General features: G+C 39.7%; 1 protein-coding gene and 1 pseudogene across 1 annotated transcript in view; one reads left to right on the forward strand and one right to left on the reverse strand.

Moving 5' to 3' along the window:
- CUBN (cubilin) overlaps window positions 1–21,345 on the reverse strand; it is a 255,728-nt gene that overhangs the window by 171,614 nt on the left and 62,769 nt on the right. Inside the window, exons 23-27 of the mRNA XM_020881287.2 lie at window positions 18,989–19,181; window positions 17,518–17,678; window positions 16,903–17,084; window positions 15,833–15,989; window positions 13,802–13,989 (exon numbers count right to left, since the gene is read on the reverse strand). Coding sequence (XP_020736946.2) covers window positions 13,802–13,989; window positions 15,833–15,989; window positions 16,903–17,084; window positions 17,518–17,678; window positions 18,989–19,181 — 881 coding nt within the window. The remainder of the gene's footprint in view (window positions 1–13,801; window positions 13,990–15,832; window positions 15,990–16,902; window positions 17,085–17,517; window positions 17,679–18,988; window positions 19,182–21,345) is intronic.
- Window positions 15,315–15,777, forward strand: LOC139036597 (cytochrome c oxidase subunit 7A2, mitochondrial pseudogene; annotated as a pseudogene).

The raw sequence follows: 21,345 nt of genomic DNA on the forward strand, positions 1-21,345 counted from the left end.
TTCTGAAATGTTGCAGGTGGAAAACTGTTCCCATTGTAAAAAGTAGTCAATCAGTGTAATTAGTCAAAATTCACAGCAACTCCTAACTTTTGGATTCAGCCTTCTGATCGACACCTTCTCCTCCATGCCATGTGCCTGCTGGATGGTGGAAGGGGCCTTACATGCATGCATTTAATGCCTGTGGTCTGAGGAGCAAAGTGAGCTGAGGACCACCGGCAAAGGAAGTATGCAAAGAGCACTTTCAAGTTTTGAGCATCTAATGGAAATTTCACTGGCTTCCAGGTAGTGTGGAAATTATTGGTAGGGTTGATTATTATATATCCTGATCCTGTCCTTCATGTTTGAGAGGATATTGAGAGGGAAAACACAATTTCTTTTGAATCTGAGAGCAAAGGCTCTCTTTTGAAGCCTAGTGTGTTTGCCTCATTAACGGCAGCAAAGTAATGCAATTACATGAAAATTCTTCATTGTGAGGGATGGTGAGAAACGATCAGCATTTTTTAAGGAAAGAGATTTTGGTCATACTGAGATAGACATCTCTCTTTTAAATTTGTAATTTAAAAAATTACATTTTACTTGGGCAACTGTGGAGTCTTCAAAGTCTTCTAAAATGCTTCTTGTTATACTTAATGACACTACAAAGTATTTGGCTTAATTAACCAATGGATACACTTCATAGATTCTAAACTCCTTTGAATCCAGATCCTGCTCTGTCCAATGCTAGATTCGTATCTGGTAGAGAGTCCTCCATTAAAATATTTCACACACTGTTTTCACTTTTTATGTGTGGTTTTGAATAGCGGTTGTCCTTAGAATTGAAATAGCTTATCTCTGAATTCTAAGCAACATGCCAGCCATCCTAGAAGCAAACTTCCTCTGACAGACAGTTCCAGGAAGCATGACTCATCTGCCCAGGAAGTGTTTAAGGAGGTGCCACGATAATAGAGTCGGTGCAGACACGCTGCTGCTCCCACATCCCATCTCCTCTACTTCTCTGCTTTTCTTTGGCCAGAAAAGGGATTTTAACTACCCTACTCTTAGATTCAGATAACACCCAATCCCTGTGGCTTTGGGAGGAAATCTGAGAGGCCAGAGAGGGGAAGCCCTACTTTCAACATAGGGCCAATCTAAGCTAGTCACATTTGGAAGGCTGTTTTGGATACTGTAGCTTTTCATTTACTGCAAAATATTTTAGAACAACAAATTATCCATAAAATTGGATTTATGTTAAAAAAAAAAATAATATTTATTAGCACTTACTCTATGCTGAGTATCATTCTAAGTCCTTTCCATGTATTATCTAATTTTTTTGTGCTCAATCACTTCAATCATGTCTGACTCTTTGCGACCTATGGACTGTAGCCCTCCAGACTCCTCTGTCCATGGGATTCTCCAGACAAGAATACTGGAGTGGGTTACCATGCCCTACTCCAGGGAATCTTCCCAACCCAGGAATCTGATCTGACCCTTATCTCTGACATCTCCTACAGGCAGGTTCTTTACCCACTGAGCCAATCTTCATTTTTTAGTTTTTTTTTTTTTTTTTTTTTTTAACTCTTCTAGTTAAGTTTCCAAGCTTATTAAATGAAAGAATTGAGAAGTGATAATTGTCTAAGGTCATATGATTTTTAAAATTTATTCATTTAAGGCTGTGCTGGATCTTTGTTGCTGCTCATAGGCTTTCTCTAGATGTGGTGAGAGGGACTACTCTCTAGCTGTGGTGCTCAGGGGTCTCGTGGTAGTTCTTGTTGTGGAGCATGGGTTGTAGGTACACATGCTTCATAGTTGTGGCTGACAGGCTTTAGTTGCTCTGAGCCATGTGGGATTTTCCAGGATAAGGGATCAAACCTGTGTCCTCTGCATTAGCAGACAGATTCTCATCCACTGGAGCACCAGGGAAGCCCCATGTATTACCTACTTTAAAATTCCAGCAGCCCTATAATGCAGATAGTATTGTTATCTCCATTTTAAAGCTCTGGAAACTGAGGTATAGAGAAGTAATTCAACATTTTAAAAGGCATCAACAACTCAAGAAGAATTGCTCTTGTTTCCTTCATTGGCAATTAGCTTTAAAAATAAGAACTGTTAAATTAAAAAAAAAAAATAGCAAAGTCCTTATTCTCTGTGATAACAGAGAGTAACAAAAATAATTTTTTAAGTTACAGTGATAACACCCAAAACTCCAGTTAGTCAATGGAATTGACATTTTCTTCATTATATTTCTTAATAGAGCTTGGAGTGAAATAAGTAGACCAAAATGTTGACTTTCTCATTTATCCTTTGTGAGAATTGTCAAAATGCATTAGTGAAGCAGGCTATAGACAGAAAACAAGAAGAAAATTAAATGTCTTGAGAAATGAACCATTAATTATATCTCAGCCCCTAAAGAATTAAATGCTCTCTATTTAGGAATTTCTCTATACCTAACTGGACTTCCTAGGTGGTACTAGTGGTAAAGAACCCACCCGTCAATGCAAGAGATGTAAGAGACATGCGTTCGATCCTAAGTCAGGAAAATCCCTTGCAGAAGGGAATGGCAACCCAGTCCAGCACTCTTGCCTGGGAAAGCCCATGGACAGAGGAGTTTGGTGGCCTACAGTCACAAAGTCTTTGTGGCCTGGGGTCACAAAGAGCTGGACACAACTGAAGCGAAATAGCTCGCATGCTGCACACTATACCTAACTAAAGTTAGGTATATTTGCTGAGGCAAATATGACACCTATTTAAGATGTCACCTATTGAACCTAACTAAGGTTAGGTATGTTTGATGAGGCAAAAATGACATTATGTAAGTGTTTACTATGTGCCTGTCTCTTTATATATAAAACTCTTTTATCTCATTTTACAGATGGGGAAAGTGAGCCACTTAGAAGTTAAAAATTTGCTCAACGTTTCCTGACTAGTTATGGGTGAAATCTGGGTTCAAACCCAGGCAACTGGCTCCAGAGTCTATACTATCCAAACTGAACAGGTGTCAAGATGACTGGAGCCTGGGCACCTGCAACACATCCTCTCCTGAGTGAGTAATAGATGAGTTACTAAATCTTAGTTTATTATTAGCATCCACAAGAGTCTGCAGATAGAAGAGGGCTGGCATGAGCTATTCAAATACCAGGGAACTCCCCAAGAACAACGGAAAGAGCAGAGATGGAGCTGTCTCCAACTGTGGTTTATCTTTAAACCAAAAAACTTGGTAACGGAGGTCACTGTTTCTGAGACCTGTACAGAACCAGCTGTGTCTTTATGTGACGAGCAGCGATGCAAACAAGACATTTGTGGACACTTTGCTTATTAGCAAGGGTGCAAATTCTTTAAAAGGATAAGAGAAATCAAAGGCCTCCCAAGAACTGGATGGTGGAGTAAGGGAACTTGGAAGAGAAAGAGAACAAACTCTGAACTCTTGGAGCCAAACAGACCCAGGCTGTGTCTGAGAGAGAAGTCAGACCTTGGGAATGAGGAGCAGCTACTAATAACCAACAGGTCATGAGAAAGGGAGATGACATTTCCAAGAAATGGAGAAACAACACTCTGAAAGGTAGGAGGAAGGATCTGAATGGCCAAGCAGGAGTTACCCTCTCTGTGGAAGGAACACGGGGGGAGGAATAATGAGCATTTCTGGAGAACTCAGATTGCTTTATTTACTCCTATAACAACTTTATAAGTAGGTGCAAGTATTCCTTCCATTTAATACATGAGGAAACCAAGGAAGTGAGAGGATAAATTTTATGCCCAAGCTCAGAACTAGTGAGAAAGAGCCAAACTTTGAACCAGGGGGACCCCAGAGCTACAGTTCTCCTGTCTATAAATGACCACACTGATACCCAATTGCCAAACTATCCTGAAGATAAGCAATAACTATCATGGAGATGTCTATGAGAGTACTCGGTACAGAGTAGACACTGATTACTGTAATCCTTTTAAGTTTTTATTGGAGCATAGCTGATTTAAAATGTTGAGTTCTGATTACTGCAATTCTCAAAAGAGACATCTTAGATGTGAAGGAGAATTTCCTCATTTTTCATGAACTTGAACATTTTGCTTCTTTGTTAGAGAAGGAAATGGCAACCCACTCCAATGTTCTTGCCTGAAGAATCCCAGGGATGGGGAAACCTGGTGGGCTGCGGTCTGTGGGGTCGCACAGAGTCAGATACAACTAAAGCAACTTAGCAGCAGCAGCATGAGAATAAAACTAGAAAAAAAAAAAGAAAAGAAAACATCTCTAGAATAATGTTTCCCTAAGAATGTTCTGTGAATTAGGAGTGGCCAATAGATGTTAATAAGAATTCTAGGCAAAGACAGAACGCTGCTTGTGGTGCCCCCAGAGGGCTTCCTCCTAGGGGAGGCACTGGCCTCTTGGGGTGGGGAGGGGAAAGGGGGAAGGGAGGATGGGGTGGAGGAAGGAGGGGGGAGGGGGCGGAGGTGGAGCTGGGGTGCCCTCGCCTGCAATGCCATCAGGCTGCATCCAGAAATCTCTTTTCCACAGTGTTACCACCCCCACTGGATGCAGTGTTCACCCAGTTCTGCCGATTTCACCTATTTCACCTCCAGGTGCTCTCAAACCCTCTGTTAGGTTCTCCCTCCACGGCCCTGGCAGGAATCCACCGCCCCTCACCTGGACAGCAGCAATCCTCTTCCTGAACCTCCAGAGTTCCCCTTACCTCCCTCCCATTCATTCTCTGAGCCAGAGTCTTCCGAAGTGCCAGTCCAGCATGCTGTCTCTCTGCTCACACTCTGGAAAGAACTCTTGCTACTCTTAGACGGCCACCAAGATTCTGCACATGCCTGCAAGGGCTCCAACCTACAGGCCCCTGCCTCCCGGGAGCCTCACCCTCGGCCTCAGCCCTGCTGTATCTTTCAGTTCTGACAGAGGTTCTTCTCAACCCCACTGGAGCCAAGCTCCTTGGAGTCTTCCTCCCAACTAAGCCTCAACCTTGGCCTTTATAAAGATTACAGGGTCTCAGCACAAACATTTCATCCACGTATTCTTCTAAAATTAAAAGATTTAAACACTAACATAGTTTCTGACAGCTCAAGGTCACATCCTCCAGATGACCCCAGTGCCCCACTTAAGGAGCCTGCCTGAGATAGTTCAAGGCCACCTAAAGGGTTTACTATTTGTTCCAACCAACACCTGTTCCAGGCCCCTGACTACCCTTTTTTGGAGACCTTACTAAAAAGGGCTTATAATTATGAATCCTTCTCTTGTCCTTTTGGGATATATATGTGTCTCCTACAACTCAGAGCATCTTTCTTAAAATCTAAAACTCATTCCTGTGAAATGAAACCACCAGGAAGGACAGGGCCCTTGTTTCCCAGTCTCTGTGGCAAGAGAGAATCCTTACTGCCGCCAGACACACACACAGTGGCTTCATCACACTCCCCTGTCCAACCCTCGGTAATTTCCCATTTCCCTGACTCTGCCCGAGGCCCTGCTGATTCCCTCCCAACTCCCTCATTCTCCCTTTGAAACACCTGGTCATCTCTGGACAAGCTGAAGTTGAGTTCAGTTCACGCTGGACCTGCTTCCCTCTTGCAAGAGCTTATACTGATTGAAACCTGTCCTCTCCACTTTAAAGTGTCCGGCTCTGTTTGCCTTTGACAGTTCCTCAACCACAACTCCCCTTGCTGAAGCCTCCAGCTCTGCAACACCTTGTCCATTCACTCTTGCTCAGGACTCCCGCATAATATCCCTGATAGCACTTAACACAACTTGTGACTAAATTTGTATACTGGTGCAAAATGACTAAGGGCTTCCCTGGTGGTTTAGTGGTAAAGAATCTGCCTGCCAATGCAAGAGATGCAGGTTCAATCCCTGGATTGGGAAAATCTTCTGAAGGAGAACGTCAGTATCCACTTCAGTATATTTTGCCTGGAGAATCCCATGACAGAAGAGCCTGGCGGGCTATAGTCCATGGGGTCTCAAAGAGGCAGACATGCCTTAGTGACTAAACAACAACAACAGTAATAATAAATTGATTAACATCTGTCTGCTCCATTGAAAACAAGGAAATCCGATGCTTAAACAGTTGTATTTCCACAGCCTATGTGTCTAAAATATATTTGAGAGACTGAATGAGTGGATAAATAAGTGACCAATGCATATTTAGGGCAGTAAAAGCCTGAGGAAGTACTACAGCAAAAACAGAACAAAACAGATCCTGTTGCATTGTTTGATTCAGAATTTCTCAAATTTATGAGAACAGTGATCTCTTTATTTATAAGACATCTGACAACGTGTGTGACAGAGAGAGCTATCTGGCTTCCCCAAATGCAATTCCCCTTTGTCTGCATTCCTGAACCACTATATGGAAGGCAGAGGAGCACCTGAATTGGTCTCTAACGTGACTGAGAAGCAAACTTGTATTGTACTAAGTATCCAAGCATCTCTGAGTTCTCCTAAAACAACTAGTATTCTTTCCTGTGCTCAGTTGCTCCATTGTCTTCAACTCTTTGTGACCCCACAGACTAGCCCACCAGGCTCCTCTGTCCATGGAATTTCCCAGGCAACAACACTGGATCAAATTACCATTTCCAGAGGATCTTCCTGACCCAGGGATTGAACCCATGTCTCCTGTGTCTCCTGCATTGACAGGCAGATTCTTTACCTCTGAGCCACCTGGAAAGCCCACAGTATTCCTTAACTAATTATAATTGCATCAGGCACGTGGGCCTGATGCTGCAGAGTTGTAGGTACAGAAAATACTGCTCAGGCTGCAAACCTGGACAACATGAGTGTAGGACTGGAAGACCGAGGGACATCAGTGATGTTCTCAAGGATGCTTTTCATCAGCAGCGCACCATTTTGTCACTGCAAGGAGGACATGGAGGTGCAGAAAGCAATGATATAAACATCTGGGGAAGAAGATGACATCACAAAGAGGATTTGGCAAGGGATGAAGTTAATCTTATAAAGGCTACAGGGAAATACATTTGACGGAAGTCACTGACATAATTGAGAGGACCTGAAATGGACATAAGTGGAAAGGGAAGGCATTAGAAAGAATGTTGAAATGATGTAATGGAAGATGATAGTGGCAAAGGTGCCAAATAAAGAAGGTGGGGAGGAAGTTTAGAGTCAGAATTCACACACTGTAAAGTGAATCTGACAGTTTAATGTACTGAGATAAATATAATAGCATCAGTGAGCCTTAGTGAATCAAAGCATATAATGTATGCTTGACTTTGTACAGCTTTGGCTGTAGCAGTGGAAAAGTAAGCCCTATTGAAAGAGAAACACAGAACAGCCCTTGAAGGTATATTCTAAGAAGACACCTATTATAATCCTTACGACTTCCCAGGAGAGAGCTTTGAAGTGAGGATGAAATGTGCTGGCGTGATGGAAGTGGGCTGCAGACAGTGGCCCCAGCTGCTAAACTGAGGGTAATGCAGGATTTGCTCTATTGGGATCCCTGGGGATTTTGACTGAGTGGGGCTGGGGTGGGGTCTAGGGTCTATGAATATATTTTTAAACAAGTTACCTATATGATTCTGGAATGAAGCCAGATTTAGTAGCCAGTTATGAGGGCTTTATCCTCCACATCACCTTCTTCCTCAGTAGAAGGTTTTTGTTTTTGTTTTTGTTTTACAAAGGAAAGATACTAGCACCAGTGGAGCAAAAAGACACCAGGGATGGCAGAGATCAGATGTCTATGTGGACGTCCCTCAGGTGTCTTGCTGTTTGCTGAATTCTTTATATTCTGTGCTCTGTCAGAGTGCTGAGTGAAGAGACGTGCTCTCCTGAACTAACCCTGACCAGCAGAGACATGGTTGGAACTGTAGAAATGAACAAGCTATTAGGAGAGAGTGATCCATCTCCTCCGAGTCTGCGATGACGTGTCAGTCACGGGCGTGAGGCTTTAGGGAGAGAGATTCTGAAAGGAGATATGAGCACATGGACCAAAAAAAGTTTTAATTAAAAAATTAATGAAAGAACAAAGAAATTCAATAGAAAAAGGAAAGGAAATTCAAGAAAAAAGACATACTCTAAAAAAAAAAAATTAAACTCTGTCCACAAAGTCGAATAATTTGGGGTTTGGGTGGGTAAGAAAAGGGAAACCCTCTGAAGAACTCAGTCTAAGAAAAATACCCATGGACCTACATGGTAGCTTTCTGACCATCCCATGAGCACACATACAAATTAGCTAAACTTTGGGATATGGCACAGTTAGAAAGAAATGTCTATTTTTTTAAGCTATGATTGGGGCAAAAGAAAGATGACAATGTGAGTTGGACCAATGCTTAGAGAAGACAGTGTAACATGAAGAAGGTGAAGTAGAAAGACAACTCTTATGATTTTGAAACTGGGAAAAGAAACTGGGAGAAAATTTAGAGGATAAGACTGTCAGTGCCTTTAAAAGAATTTTCCCATGCTTAAGTGCATTACACCATATAGTCCTGAGAGGTATGGTCACTACAGAACGAACTGTGTGATCTTGCTCACTTCACAGGCAATTCAAACCACACTTCAGGGGAACTCCCTGGTGGTCCAGTGGCCAGGACTCCACACTTTCACTCTTGACAGCCCAAGTTCAATGCCTAGTTAATGAACTAAGATCACACAAGCCGCAGGTCACAGCCAAAAAAGAGAACAAAAGGCTTTAGCACGCCGGCAGAACCCATGTATGTCCCTGCTGAAAGGTTTTGCCTCCGTCCACAGATGTGAACTATGAGCAACTCGGGCCAGAGGGCTAGACCTTGCTGCACCTGGTCAGAGCTGGTCATACTGAACAGAGGGGCACTTATCCATTGACAGCTAGATCCACACCTTGTTGCCAGACTCAAAGAGATGAGCACCGGCGACAGATGTAACCTGTCACCAGGGGAAAGTCTAGTTGTTTGTAAGCACCCGAGGTCCACCTGATTTTGCAGTGTTGTGGCTGGGGTGCCCTTATTTAAGTTAAATCTGTGAAATTGCAGAAACTCAGAGGAAGCTTTTGACATGAAAAATGAGACCAGAGTCTATGTTCACAGCAAGAAACAAGGAAGTCAGAAGAAAGAAGAAGAAGGGAGTCACTCCTGAGCCTTCTTGGTCCCTGTCCTCTCCCAGCTTTTCAGTTGATGCTGTGTGACATGAGGCTTCTTTTCCACTTTCCGAGGGTAAGAGCCATTCACAAACACTAGTCTTTTCCCCATGGGTCAGTTTGAGTGTGTATCTACAACCAAGAGTATGAGGCAGAAGAGGGAACATAGGAGGATGCCAGAGGTCTGAAGGGAAAATGTCGTAACTTCCAAAATGTGGGAAAGATTTATTTTGGAATCTCACAGATGAATAAGATGGATGGTAATTTGGGGGAAAATTCTACATTGGTCCCTGAACATAAGTTGTCAGTATGAAGCAAAGATATAGTAAATGATCACTGCTTCCCTATGCAACGGTCACGCTAAGTAGCATGAATTTCTCTTGGTGACACGGTCACTGAAGTGACCGTGGAAAGGGAAACTTCAGTGTTTCCATGGAAACTCCCTCGTGTCACCTCTGAGAGTGATAATTCTGAAACAGAACACACGCGGAGTGTGTGTGGTATTGTGGCTTGGGGCATTGGCCTGGAGCCACAGTGCCTGGTGGAAAGCCTGGCTCTGGTAATATAATCTGTGTGACTGTGGACAATCTGCCTTTGTCTCAGTTTCCTCACCTGTCAAATGAGATAACGATATTTCCTACACCACACTGTTGCTGCAAGAATTATCTAGCCAGTAACACGTTTCACAAATATAAGCTGTTATTATTACCAAGTTGTTTGAATGGTGCTTTCCCAAAAGTGTTCAATAACAGAAGCATGTTAACCCAAGAAAGCTACCATTTTAGAATACTTGAAACAGGAAGCATCTTTCTGATATTTTATCAAATATTTTTTAAGAAGTCACAGGCCAATGAGTCTACATGCAAATAAATAATGCTCTAAAGACCAGAGGATTTAGAGGAATCATCATGAGATGAAATTCTGAGGCAAAATAGTCCAGTATACCTTACTAGAAATAATATCTTGTTTGGCTATGAAGTCATTGCCTTTTATGTAAAAATGACCTGGAGACCACAAGTGTTTAATATCATCTAACACCACGACGTGGGTAACAACAAACCTATTCAATCTCAGCCTTCAACACTGGAACACACAAACCAGATAATACGGTCCAACACCAAGTTAGTAGGAGAGCTGAATCCAATCCTGGACCACATTTGAAGAGACACTCACATACCAGAGGGCACTAAGAGGAGGGGATCCTGTGAGAGCTGACCTTTCTGGACCCTTGGGAGCATCCCTCCTTGCTTATCACTGTCACCTTCTGTCCTAGGCCCTTCCCTCAGCTTCCACGACACAAAAACCTCTTGGTTTTCCTCCATCCTTGGCTCCCCACACACAGGCTCCCAGAACCAGCACAGGCCCTGGATTTCCTGTACATTTCTGTGCTGATTTTTCCCAAATCCATTACCTTTGTTTGTATTTTCAATACTGATTTGAAAAATTTCTCCTTCCAGATACAGTCTCAGCCTCAAAATAAAAATGAAAAAGTGAAACCAAGTAATAAAGCACAAAAAGAATCCTAAGATTGACTTCCTAAAACTGCAGGGGCAACACAGCCTTACTCCTTTAAGCAAATGACCCTTCCTCCCACTAAGTATTTTATTTCCAAATCTGAATCCTTTCATTTCACCCAGAGGACAAAGGAATAGAGGATGGATTTGTTTTCCAGTGGGATCTTTACCAAACCACACGTCTCAGCAAGGCTGGGCACAGTGTCCGACCAGCACCTAATCAAGTCCTTGCATAGTTTCAGAAGTTCTGTTAATTCAAAATAACTCAATTCTGGCTGCAATCACAGCCACTCACTTTGAACTTGGCTAAGTCACTTGAAAAAACCCTTGAACTAGAAGTTATAAAATAATGGAAGCTAGGTTTCTATGTTTGTGGCTTTTCTCTCCATTAATGGTCATTTGTGCTTTTAGAATTTCCATCATAAACCGGCCATTGTAGCAATTGCTTTGGTCTTGCCCCTTGGCTTACAGAAATGGAAAACATCTCCTCCCTCTGGCAACAGTGTCATTCTTTGGAAGGCTTAGCTGAACTTCTGGTTCTCATTCTGTATTTTTGTGGCTTTCACCATCAATGTTGCACAAGATACATGGCCCGTCTGTAACATCATCTGTGTAACATCATCTGTGGAGTGACTATGCTGTTGTTGGAACAAGTTTTCTAACACCTCCAAAAATTATCCGATGGGCCTTTTTGTTACCATTTCACCCTCAAGTAAGTCTGAAGTGGTGGAGTCTGGTCCCTGGAAAGGTTTCATCTCATTTGCTCCCACTCTTTCTGCCAAAGCTGTCCTTAAAGCCCAGTTCAAAAACTTCCTGTTCGCCCCGCTCTCTGCATTGTGCTTTTATCAAATAAGGCGCCCAGCAGATTGGTAAACATGCAATATTATGCACACCCATGAATTCTATTTTGGTATGTGCTTAAAGTGGTAGAATTGTAGTGAATGTGTAGAGATTACACAAAAAGGCCAGTTTGGAATTCAGTTCTTTCTTATAGCTTATCTTCCAGCTGATGCTAAAATGTGGCTGTGATGTTCAATTTAACCTGAACTTACTGAACTCCCATAAGACCCCAATTCTATAATCAGGGCCTGGGTTACAAAGTTAGCTGGAGACAGTTCTCACCTTCAAAAAGCTTACAGTCCAGTAAGGCATGCGGGCACAATCACACATGGTAAAAATATGATATGACAAACTGCTGTGTCTGTGGTATGAACAAGTGACTTTGAAAGAAACTTGTATTTTCTCCTAAAGAATTAACAAAATCTCACCATGTGAAGAAACGAAGGTGATCACTCCAGGTAAATGGAATGAGACAAATATGCCATTGTCAAGCTTGTAAAGACCGCCCAAGCACTAGATCACGAAAGTAAAGTGAAGTGAAAATCACTGCGTCATGTCTGACGCTTTGCAACCCAGTGGACTGTAGCCTGCCAGGCTCCTCTGTCCACAGAATTCTCTAGGTAAGAATACTAGAGTGTGTAGCTGTTCCCTTCTCCAGGAGATCTTCCCAACCCAGGGATTGAACCCAGGTCTCCCATACCACAGATGGATTCTTTACCATCCAAGCCACCAGCGAAGCCTAAGAATACTGGAGTGGATAGCCTATCCCTTCTCCCTCAAATCTTCCTGACCCAGGAATCAAACTAGGGTCTCCTGCATTGCAGGTAGATTCGTTACCTGCTGAGCTACCAGGGAAGCCCACAGATCAAGGAAAGGGGATTTTAACATCTCTGTCAAGTTTGTGCTTTTTTAATGTTTGTTTCATGTTGTCTCATGTTTTCTTTGACTACTAGCAAATATAACTTTCTGATGGGTAAACACTATGGTTATTAATTCTCTAATACTGAGTTTTTCTAAATACAAAGCAAGATTTTTTTTAACCCCCCCAAAATATCCTTCAAAGGCAAAGGAATCCATATATTAATATCGAGCACCTCACAAAGTCTCTCAAAGTATAGGAAGCTTTCTCTTCTTTGCTTTGAAAAACAAAAGTGCTATTTGGAAAAGATATGATAATCTCAAATGACCTCCATCAATGCTAGCTTTTTTTTTTTTTTTAAAGAATTGCTTAAAAAGAGGGTTAAAACACTTTTACAAGATAAAGGCTTTTTCTGTGATTCCCACCACCCACCCCCTCCCCCCGCACCTCCCCAGGACTATATCCTGAAAGTTACACACACTGGATGATGAAAGTCTTTGCAAGCAAGACTTCCAAAAATCACTGTCCATCTTAAAGAGAACGACACTCATCTATTAAGTTGTGGATAGAAGGGATACAGGAAATGTCTTAATGTTATCAGAGTGGGGACTGGCCTCTTAGAAAAGATCTCTAGTGAAAACATTATATGTGGATTAGAAGTATCATATGCTAGCATGCAGATGGAGATAAAGATGATGTGTTAAGTGACTCAAAAGTGATTTTATTGATGATGAAAACTAGATGTCAAAATATATGTAAACAGTCTGAGTAAAATTGTTTTATGAAAGTGGAAACTAACATTCTAAATTAATACAATGGCTTATAAAATATATAATTTTATATATGGTTATATAATTACATTAATAAAGTAAGATAAGTAGCCACCTAACTTTTCAATCTATACCTCCACAAAGTTGCATATTCAAATCAGTAAAAAAGCTTTGGTAAATAAAATATCTTATCATAAAAGTGGCAGATTACCTTCTATTTGGAGGTACCTAATTTTCCAGCAACTTTCATTGCATAGCATTGTATACAGAAAGTTCAATAAATGATACTTGTGGTCATTATTATAACAAATAGAAACTTCCATTTTACAAAGAGAAAAATTAACTGAAATAAACTCAGGTTTAAAAATAAAACACAAGAATCAAAATCATGATTCCCAGTATCAGCTTAATTAGGTATTAAAGTCAAGGTATTTAAATACTTTCTGATCTCTCTTTATAAATTAGAACAAACAAAAAATAACCAACAAAAACCAGAAGTTGTTCTTGTCCTTGTGCATTATTTAGGTAAGATGAGGTTACTCAGTCCAGAAGTTACACTGAAACCTTAAAACACAGAGAGTTACTTGTGTATATAGTTTAATGGATTAAATACCCTTATTATTAAGATGATGCAATGAAATAGACATGAAACACATCTGTTCAAATACCATGTATAGTCAGCGTATTACAGACATATAGGACATGGTGAATGGTTTGGTTCTGCAAAGCATGGTAACTTACCTTGGCTTGCTAACTTGAACAGAAAATGCAGTGATTATTTAGCTTCAGAATACATACCTCTAAATAGTCAGTGGAGCAGTTTGTGTAATATTCCAATTCAAATGCTAAAAATGTGTAATTCACAGTGTTTCCAGTTGTTGCTTGGATGGTCCAGTTGCAACGCTGGTTGACAGGATAGGGATTTGGATAATGTATACTCTCTAAGATGCCATAGGTTTGATTCACAATCACCACGTTATCACATGCTGGGAAAAATAACAATGACTGTTAACCACTATCATACGTATCATAATTGCCCCAAGATGTGTGTGATTTTTCTATAGGAAAACATCTATGTTAAAAAGAAACATATATATGTGTGTACACAAACACACACACACGCATACACATAAATACACATAAATGCATACATACACAGGTAGCTGGTGCACATTTTTATATGGAAATGGTCTCCATTTAGAACAAATGTGAAATAATATTTAAATGAATTCTTAAACTTTGAAGTGTCATGAAAATTGCCTGTGTTAAAATTGGCATCATGTTCCTATGAATTGGTGCAGAGCAGAATAGCGTAGCCTGACTCACACATCAGTCTAATTTGTTTGTTTAGAAAAGTGTATTAAACATTTTGTGCTTCTGTTTTTCCAACTTTAGCATTTGGAAGAGACAGAAATCTTGACCTTTAAATTCAACAGTTTAGAAACACAAAGTCCTATGTGAGTGCTAAAAATGATTAACAACATGGCTTTGTTCAACATTCAAAAGTCAGCATGAAATTCATAATAAAGACTCTTTTATTCCTCTAGTTACTCATCAGGAAGATTCAATTGAATAGAAGCAATGTAAAAGATTTGAAGAAGAAACAAAAACATTAAATTTTGGAGAAAAAGTCTTCAATCAAATGGTGGCATTTTCTTTAGCTGAGTTTTCAACACAACCATACTAGGCACTTCTACGTATGGCTAATCTTGGGAGCCACTGCCAAATTCCACCAAACTTAATGACTTGAATGAGGCCTAGGCATGCCTTTTCTCTAGTCTTTTTCATACTGTATGATGTGTAATAAAAGAGAATTGGAAAATAAATATATTAAAAAATTGTCTCTAAAAAATGTGGTTTGTAGATGCATTTCTCCTACATTGCTTCTTGACAGGTGACTGGGACACCATTTGTAAGTCATTGAGGTCTACGGTTTCCCTCAATAAAATTTAACTAACTTTTGAGACAGATGACAAAAACAAAAGGGTTGGATAACTATGTATAATGGAATAGTGTCCCAATTAGAAGACTGCCATGTTTAATTCAAATGAAAACCCATTAACTGCTAACCAGTTACATCAATCTATTTAAATTGTGACTATAAATTGTGACTGTCTCAGCAAATTCTTCTTCCAGGTTTCTGAACTTACCACATGTGTTAGTTACATGACATTATACCCAATGTGTAAGCATTTCTCCATCAAACAGAGTTAAATTTTTTCATAAGGAGCTAAGATTTATTCATTTGCTCACACTAATGGGTTACACTTCTTTCAATTTGCTTCATTCAAGAGACTGAAGAGAAGGTAGTTCTGGTTCCAGCGTGTGGAGTTCTCGTTGCTGGTGGTCAGTTGCCGCAGTTGGTGGGCAGTAACTGAGCCAAGATGCTGCGGAATCTTCTGGCTCTCCATCAGATTGCTAAGAGGACCATAAGTACTGCTTAACGCAGGCAGTTTGAAAATAAGGTTCCAGAGAAACAAAAGCTGTTTCAGGAGGATAATGGAATTCCAGTGCATCTAAAGGGTGGGATAGCTGATGCCCTCCTGTATAGAGCAACCATGATTCTTACAGTTGGTGGGACGGCATATGCCATGTATGAACTGGCTGTGGCTTCATTTCCCAAGAAGCAGGATTGACTTCAGTTTATCCTCCCGGCCATCAGTTGGTTTAATTCCATTCGTCTCTCCGATACATAACTGAGTTCTTTGGGGATCAGTATTTATTGACTTGTACTAGCTGCCACCAATAAAGCAGTCTTTACCATGAAAAAAAAAGAGAGAGAGACTGAAGACCCACTACAGTCACCAAGCAACCAGTATACACACTTACTCTGCTGGTATTTAACCAGGAAGCCACCTCCTTGCTGGCCTTCATCTGTTCTCAGTTTTAAAGACACGCTGTCTCCACTGGAACGGATGACAGGTGGTATCTCATTTCCACAAAGCTGAGTTAGCAGATGAGAGCTGGTACTTGGCCCATCATATACCTTTAAGAAAACATTTTATTGTTTGTTAGTTTATTTGTTTTTTGGTCATTACACAAGGCATGCAAGATCTTAGCTCCCTGACCAGGGATCAAACTTGTGCCCCCTGCAATGGAAGTGCAGAGTCTTAATCACTACACCACCAAGGAAGTTCCAAGAAAATATTTTAAATATCAGATGATTATGGCTGTAAACATTATCTAAATGACTCCGCAATTCTTGAGAAGTGAGGAAGAAATACAAAATGATATAACAAAAGAAGAGCCCTGAATCAAAATATCTTGTAAAATTGTATTTAAATGTCTATAAACTTGAGCTATGTACTCAAGCTGTGGCTATGTATAGGAGTAAGGGAGAGAACCTAGCCTGATTGAAAATAAAGGATTATTACATGTTTTTGAGACCATAGCTATTATCAGTAGTCTTCCTTGCTTTTTTATTTCATAGTTTATCATTTATGACACTTTAACACATTTTTTATTTAGATGGTTATTTAATGGAGACAGTGACTTACTGGTACTGTAAATAGCCCTACTTTATTGACTTCAGTTTTCTTTAATTCAACCTCTGATACAGTCCTTTAGATTGTTAGTTTTCAATACATATATAGAAATCATGTAGATAATAACTATGATAAATCTCATAACCCCTTTCAGGAGATTTTTAACCATATCTTAACAGTCTATATTCAATATATTTTAAAGACTTAGTGTACTAAGTCATTCATTAACATATGCTGTACTTAGAAAGGTATTTTCATCAAATTTTCTTTTAATTTTTATTTTGTTTAAATTTTTAATGTGGATATTGTTTAAATATTCCCTTTTCCTGAATCTCAGAAATAAAAAAATGATGCATTGATGTGTACCGGACAAGACGGGAGCAGTGAAAGCTACAAGTGAAACTTCATACATACAGCCAGATAGTCTTGACTACAGTTTGGATGATACTCCAAATGGAAGTCTTCAAACTCCAGCAGGAACGGGCTGCCGTGGCTGGCCTTCAGCCGCCAGGAGCACTCGGAGCTGTGGTAGTAGGGCATCGGGTAGTTGGGGGACGTGAACGTGCCGGTGGACGTGGTGAGGTTGCCCCCACAGCCTGCAGGAGAAAGATGGGATAACACACAGTCTTTTCTTTCTGTAAAACTGAACTCTCTTGTCTGGATCAAACTGGTGCTACTGTCACTCCCCTTAAAAACCAAGCTGCAAAACAACCCTGCACCACCAAAGACTAGTTGGCCTAAAATTTCAATTCACATCAATGTACTTTCCTTTTCCCAACCAAGATGACCAGCTTGATGAACTACACCAGGGAATATGGTGTAGTTCCCTTACTATGTCCTTCAAAAATAAAAACAAAAACAAAACAGCTAAGGTTAATTCAGAAATATTCACAATGTTGAAGTTTATGACAAATAGTACTGACAAAATACAGTTAGAAAAAAAAAAAACAGGTGAGAGCACAGTAATCCAAGAATGAAAAATCCAATCAGACTGGACTATCCAGTAAAGGACACGTCTCGGCCATTTACCTGTTAAGGACCCATCCCAGTAAGCCGAGAATCCAAGCCCAGAGCCAAAGAAGTCACTCTTAAATTTTAACCATAACTTGTTACTATGGGAGATGATTCTTGGAGGTGAATTTGAGCCACAGTATTGCCCCAGGAGTGGTGAACTTTCATAGCCTCCATTCCTGTGACAAAATATAGGTGTGATCATTTATTAGGTTATTAGGTTATAACATAAACATTTAACACTAATTAACTTTGAGATAAAAAACAGATCCATTTGTTAGTCGACCTCTCTCAAAAATATTCTAATAACAATTGCAAGTTTTCAGTTTTTCACTTTATTAAATAGCATGTGAATAGCAATATAGAATCACCATCATTTATTGTTGACATGACATTTTATATAACTAATTACATATGGAGAAAAAGTACTTAATCTTCTCCCTTTCAAATAAAGCATCTGGAAAATGTATCATAGAACAAAAGATAAGGAAACAAAAATTATTAACAATATAAATAAATGTGGCTTAATTTTACAGAGAAACTTGAATGTTTTTCTAATTTGAAAGTTTTCAAAATGTAATATATTTGACATAGTTATGCATAGTTTTAAAAATACTTCCTTCCTTAAGAACTTTTGGAGTCTTAAATCTAGTTTACTATCTATAGTTTATAATCTGTACTTTCCAAGTCTAAAAAAAGATTCATTCACCAATGATTGCTGATAATTAAGAAAATCATCTTATTTTAGCATTATATGGTGGTGGTGCTCAATCGCTAAGTCACGTCTGACTCTTTGCAGCCCCATGAAATGCAGCATGCCGGGCTTCCCTGTCCTTCACTATGTCTGCTCAAACTCATGTGCACTGAGTTGCGGATGCCATTCAAACATCTCATCCTCTGTCACCCCCTTTTCCTCCTGCCGTCAATCTTTCCCAGAATCAGAGAATTGTGATTTATTGTTTAAGTAGCTTACTTTACATCAGAGAACTAAATTTATTATAAAATAGTATAAGATTCTAGCCTTTTGAAATGCCAAATAAAAACTTTAACACAGATGTGCAACAAATTATTACTCTAATTTAACTCAATGCAACGATCTGGAAATCCCATGGACACAGAAGCTTGGTAGGCTATAGTCCATGGGTCGCAAAAGAGTAGAACATGACTTAGCAAGTAAAACAACTATAACGATCTGTGGAGATATTAATATATACCTTAACTCACCTTTACTGCAAATATAACTTAAAAACCCATTCTTTCAAAGCACTAGAGAATTAAAGAAAAAAGCCTTGCACTGAAATTCACAAGCCTTTCTGTTTTCCTACTGCTAAGTCAGGTTCCAAATGACAAATTTTATATCTTGTAAGAAAGAGCACAAAAAGGAACTTCACAGAAAATTTTCTATATTTTTTTCTTATCCTTTCCAAGAAAAATTAAAAGTGAAAATAAATAAGAGAAAACAAGATTATGATGAAATAAAAGTGCTTACCTTATTTCCACATAATCTGCTACACATGTGCTACCAATGGCCTCCTCCAAGGAGAAGTTTGTGAAGTGTAATGCAATCTGTTGGCCGCTTTCCACTGTGATCCTATAAATGCATTCCAAGTTGTTGGGGTAAAAATGGGGGAATTTTGGAGAAGTGAAAGTCCCAGATTCTTCTGTATAGTCATTCAAGCATGCTGTGAAAAGAAGCAGATCCCAAGAGGAAAAATAATTTACAAGATAATACATTTATAAGACATATAGTTATATACACTTCATTAATTTATGCTAATATATTTGATTTTCAATATGCCATTCTGGGATGTTCGAAGAATGACTTCCTTTCAAAACAAAGTTTTCAAAATCTCAAAGGCAAAATCAATTACTAATAGTAAACCTAAGCTATATGGTGGAAGTAGTTACATATAATCACAACTTTTTGGTTCTTGGAAGTACTTTAATTTTTTCTAATCTGTGCAAATTATCATAAACATTAAAAACAAGGCTTACCTACAGAAATCACAGCAGAAGACTTACTGATAATTCAGTTCTCTCAAACTTTCTTTCAAAATGGTTTTTGTCAAAGCATGCATTTATGAGAAATGACAAAGCTGGTACTCAGCCACATGGGGATGAATAGGAGATGAGACCCAGGTATGGGAATGACCTTGAACCAATGCCCAGTTCAGATACCAGCAAGCTGTACAACCTTAGGCAAGTTGCTTCCCATTCTGAGCCTTATCTTGAAAATGGATTTGTAACTATTTTTGAGTATACACCCAAGGGTCAGAGATAATACAATTAAAGGACTTGAACATGGTATTGCTCATGCTTTATTGACTATGCCAAAGCCTCTGACTGTGTGGATCACAATAAACTGTGGAAAATTCTTAAAGAGATAGGAATACCAGACCATCCGACATACCTGTTGAGAAATCTGTATGCAGGTCAAGAAGCAATAGCTAGAACTGGACATGGAACAACAGACTAGTTCCAAATAGGAAAAGGAGTATGTCAAGGCTGTATATTGTCACCCTGCTTATTTAACTTATATGCAGAGTACACCATGAGAAATGCTGAACTGAATGAAGTACAGCTTGAATCAAGATTGCCGGGAGAAATATCAATAACCTCAGATATGCAGATGATACCACCCTTATGGCAGAAAGTGAAGAACTAAAGAGCCTCTTGATGAAAGTTAGAAGAGAGTGAAAAAGTTGGCTTAAAGCTCAACATTCAAAAAATGAAGATCATGGCATCTGATCCCATCATGTCATGGCAAATAGATGGGGAAACAGTGAGAGACTTTATTTTGGGGGGGCTCCAAAATCACTGAAGATGGTGACTACAGCCATGAAATTAAAAGATGGTTGCTTCTTGGAAGGAAAGTTATGACCAACCTAGACAGCATATTAAAAAGCAGAGATGTTAATAAAAATTTAAAAAGCAGAGATGTTACTTTGCCAACAAAGGTCCATCTAGTCAAGGCTGTGGTTTTTCCAGTGGTCATGTATGGATGTGAGAGTTGGACTCTAAAGAAAGCTGAGCACTGAAGAATTGATGCTTTTGAACTGTGGTGTCAGAGAAAACTCTTGAGAGTCCCTTGGACTGCAAGGAGATCCAACCAGTCCATCCTAAAGGAGATCAGTCCTGAGTGTTCATTGGAAGGACTGATGTTGAAGCTGAAACTCCAATACTTTGGCCACCTGATGTGAAGAACTGACTCATTTGGAAAGACCCTGATGCTGGGAAAGATTGAAGGCAGGAGGAGAAGGGGATGACAGAGGATGAGACGGTTGGATGGCATCACTGACTCAATGGACATGTGTCTGAGTAGACTCTGGGAGTTGGTGATGGACAGGGAGGCCTGGCATGCGGCAGTCCATGGAGTCACAAAGAGTCAGACATGACTGAGCGACAACTGAACTGAACTGAACTGAACATAGTATGTGCTCAGTAAATGAGAGTGATCATGACTACACTCTAAAATGGAACAGAGAAGTGTAAGAAAGGCAAAGCATAAATATGAGGAATAAATGAGATCATTCATAGAAACCTTTTAGATTTTATTTCCTAAATAACTACTAACTTTTCTACTTTACCACTTTCAATTTGTTCTATTCATCTCTTCATGCTCTCTAGTCACTGACCAACCCACTTAATCTCCTATGCCCTCCAAGTCTGAGGAATTTCCAAAAGAAAATCTGGTTTCAATGTATTTTCAACTGTATCTGGTAATAACATAAATCTAGGATCCCAGAGTAGACAAAGTCCCTGATGGGCAGGTTTTGGAGGATAATAAACTATTACAGTTTATGATGAATAAAAAAAGAAAATGAGGGTAGTTAGGTGTGCTATTTT

This window comes from Odocoileus virginianus, chromosome 9 (genome assembly GCF_023699985.2).
Source record: "Odocoileus virginianus isolate 20LAN1187 ecotype Illinois chromosome 9, Ovbor_1.2, whole genome shotgun sequence".
In the NCBI taxonomy this organism is placed as follows: domain Eukaryota; kingdom Metazoa; phylum Chordata; class Mammalia; order Artiodactyla; family Cervidae; genus Odocoileus; species Odocoileus virginianus.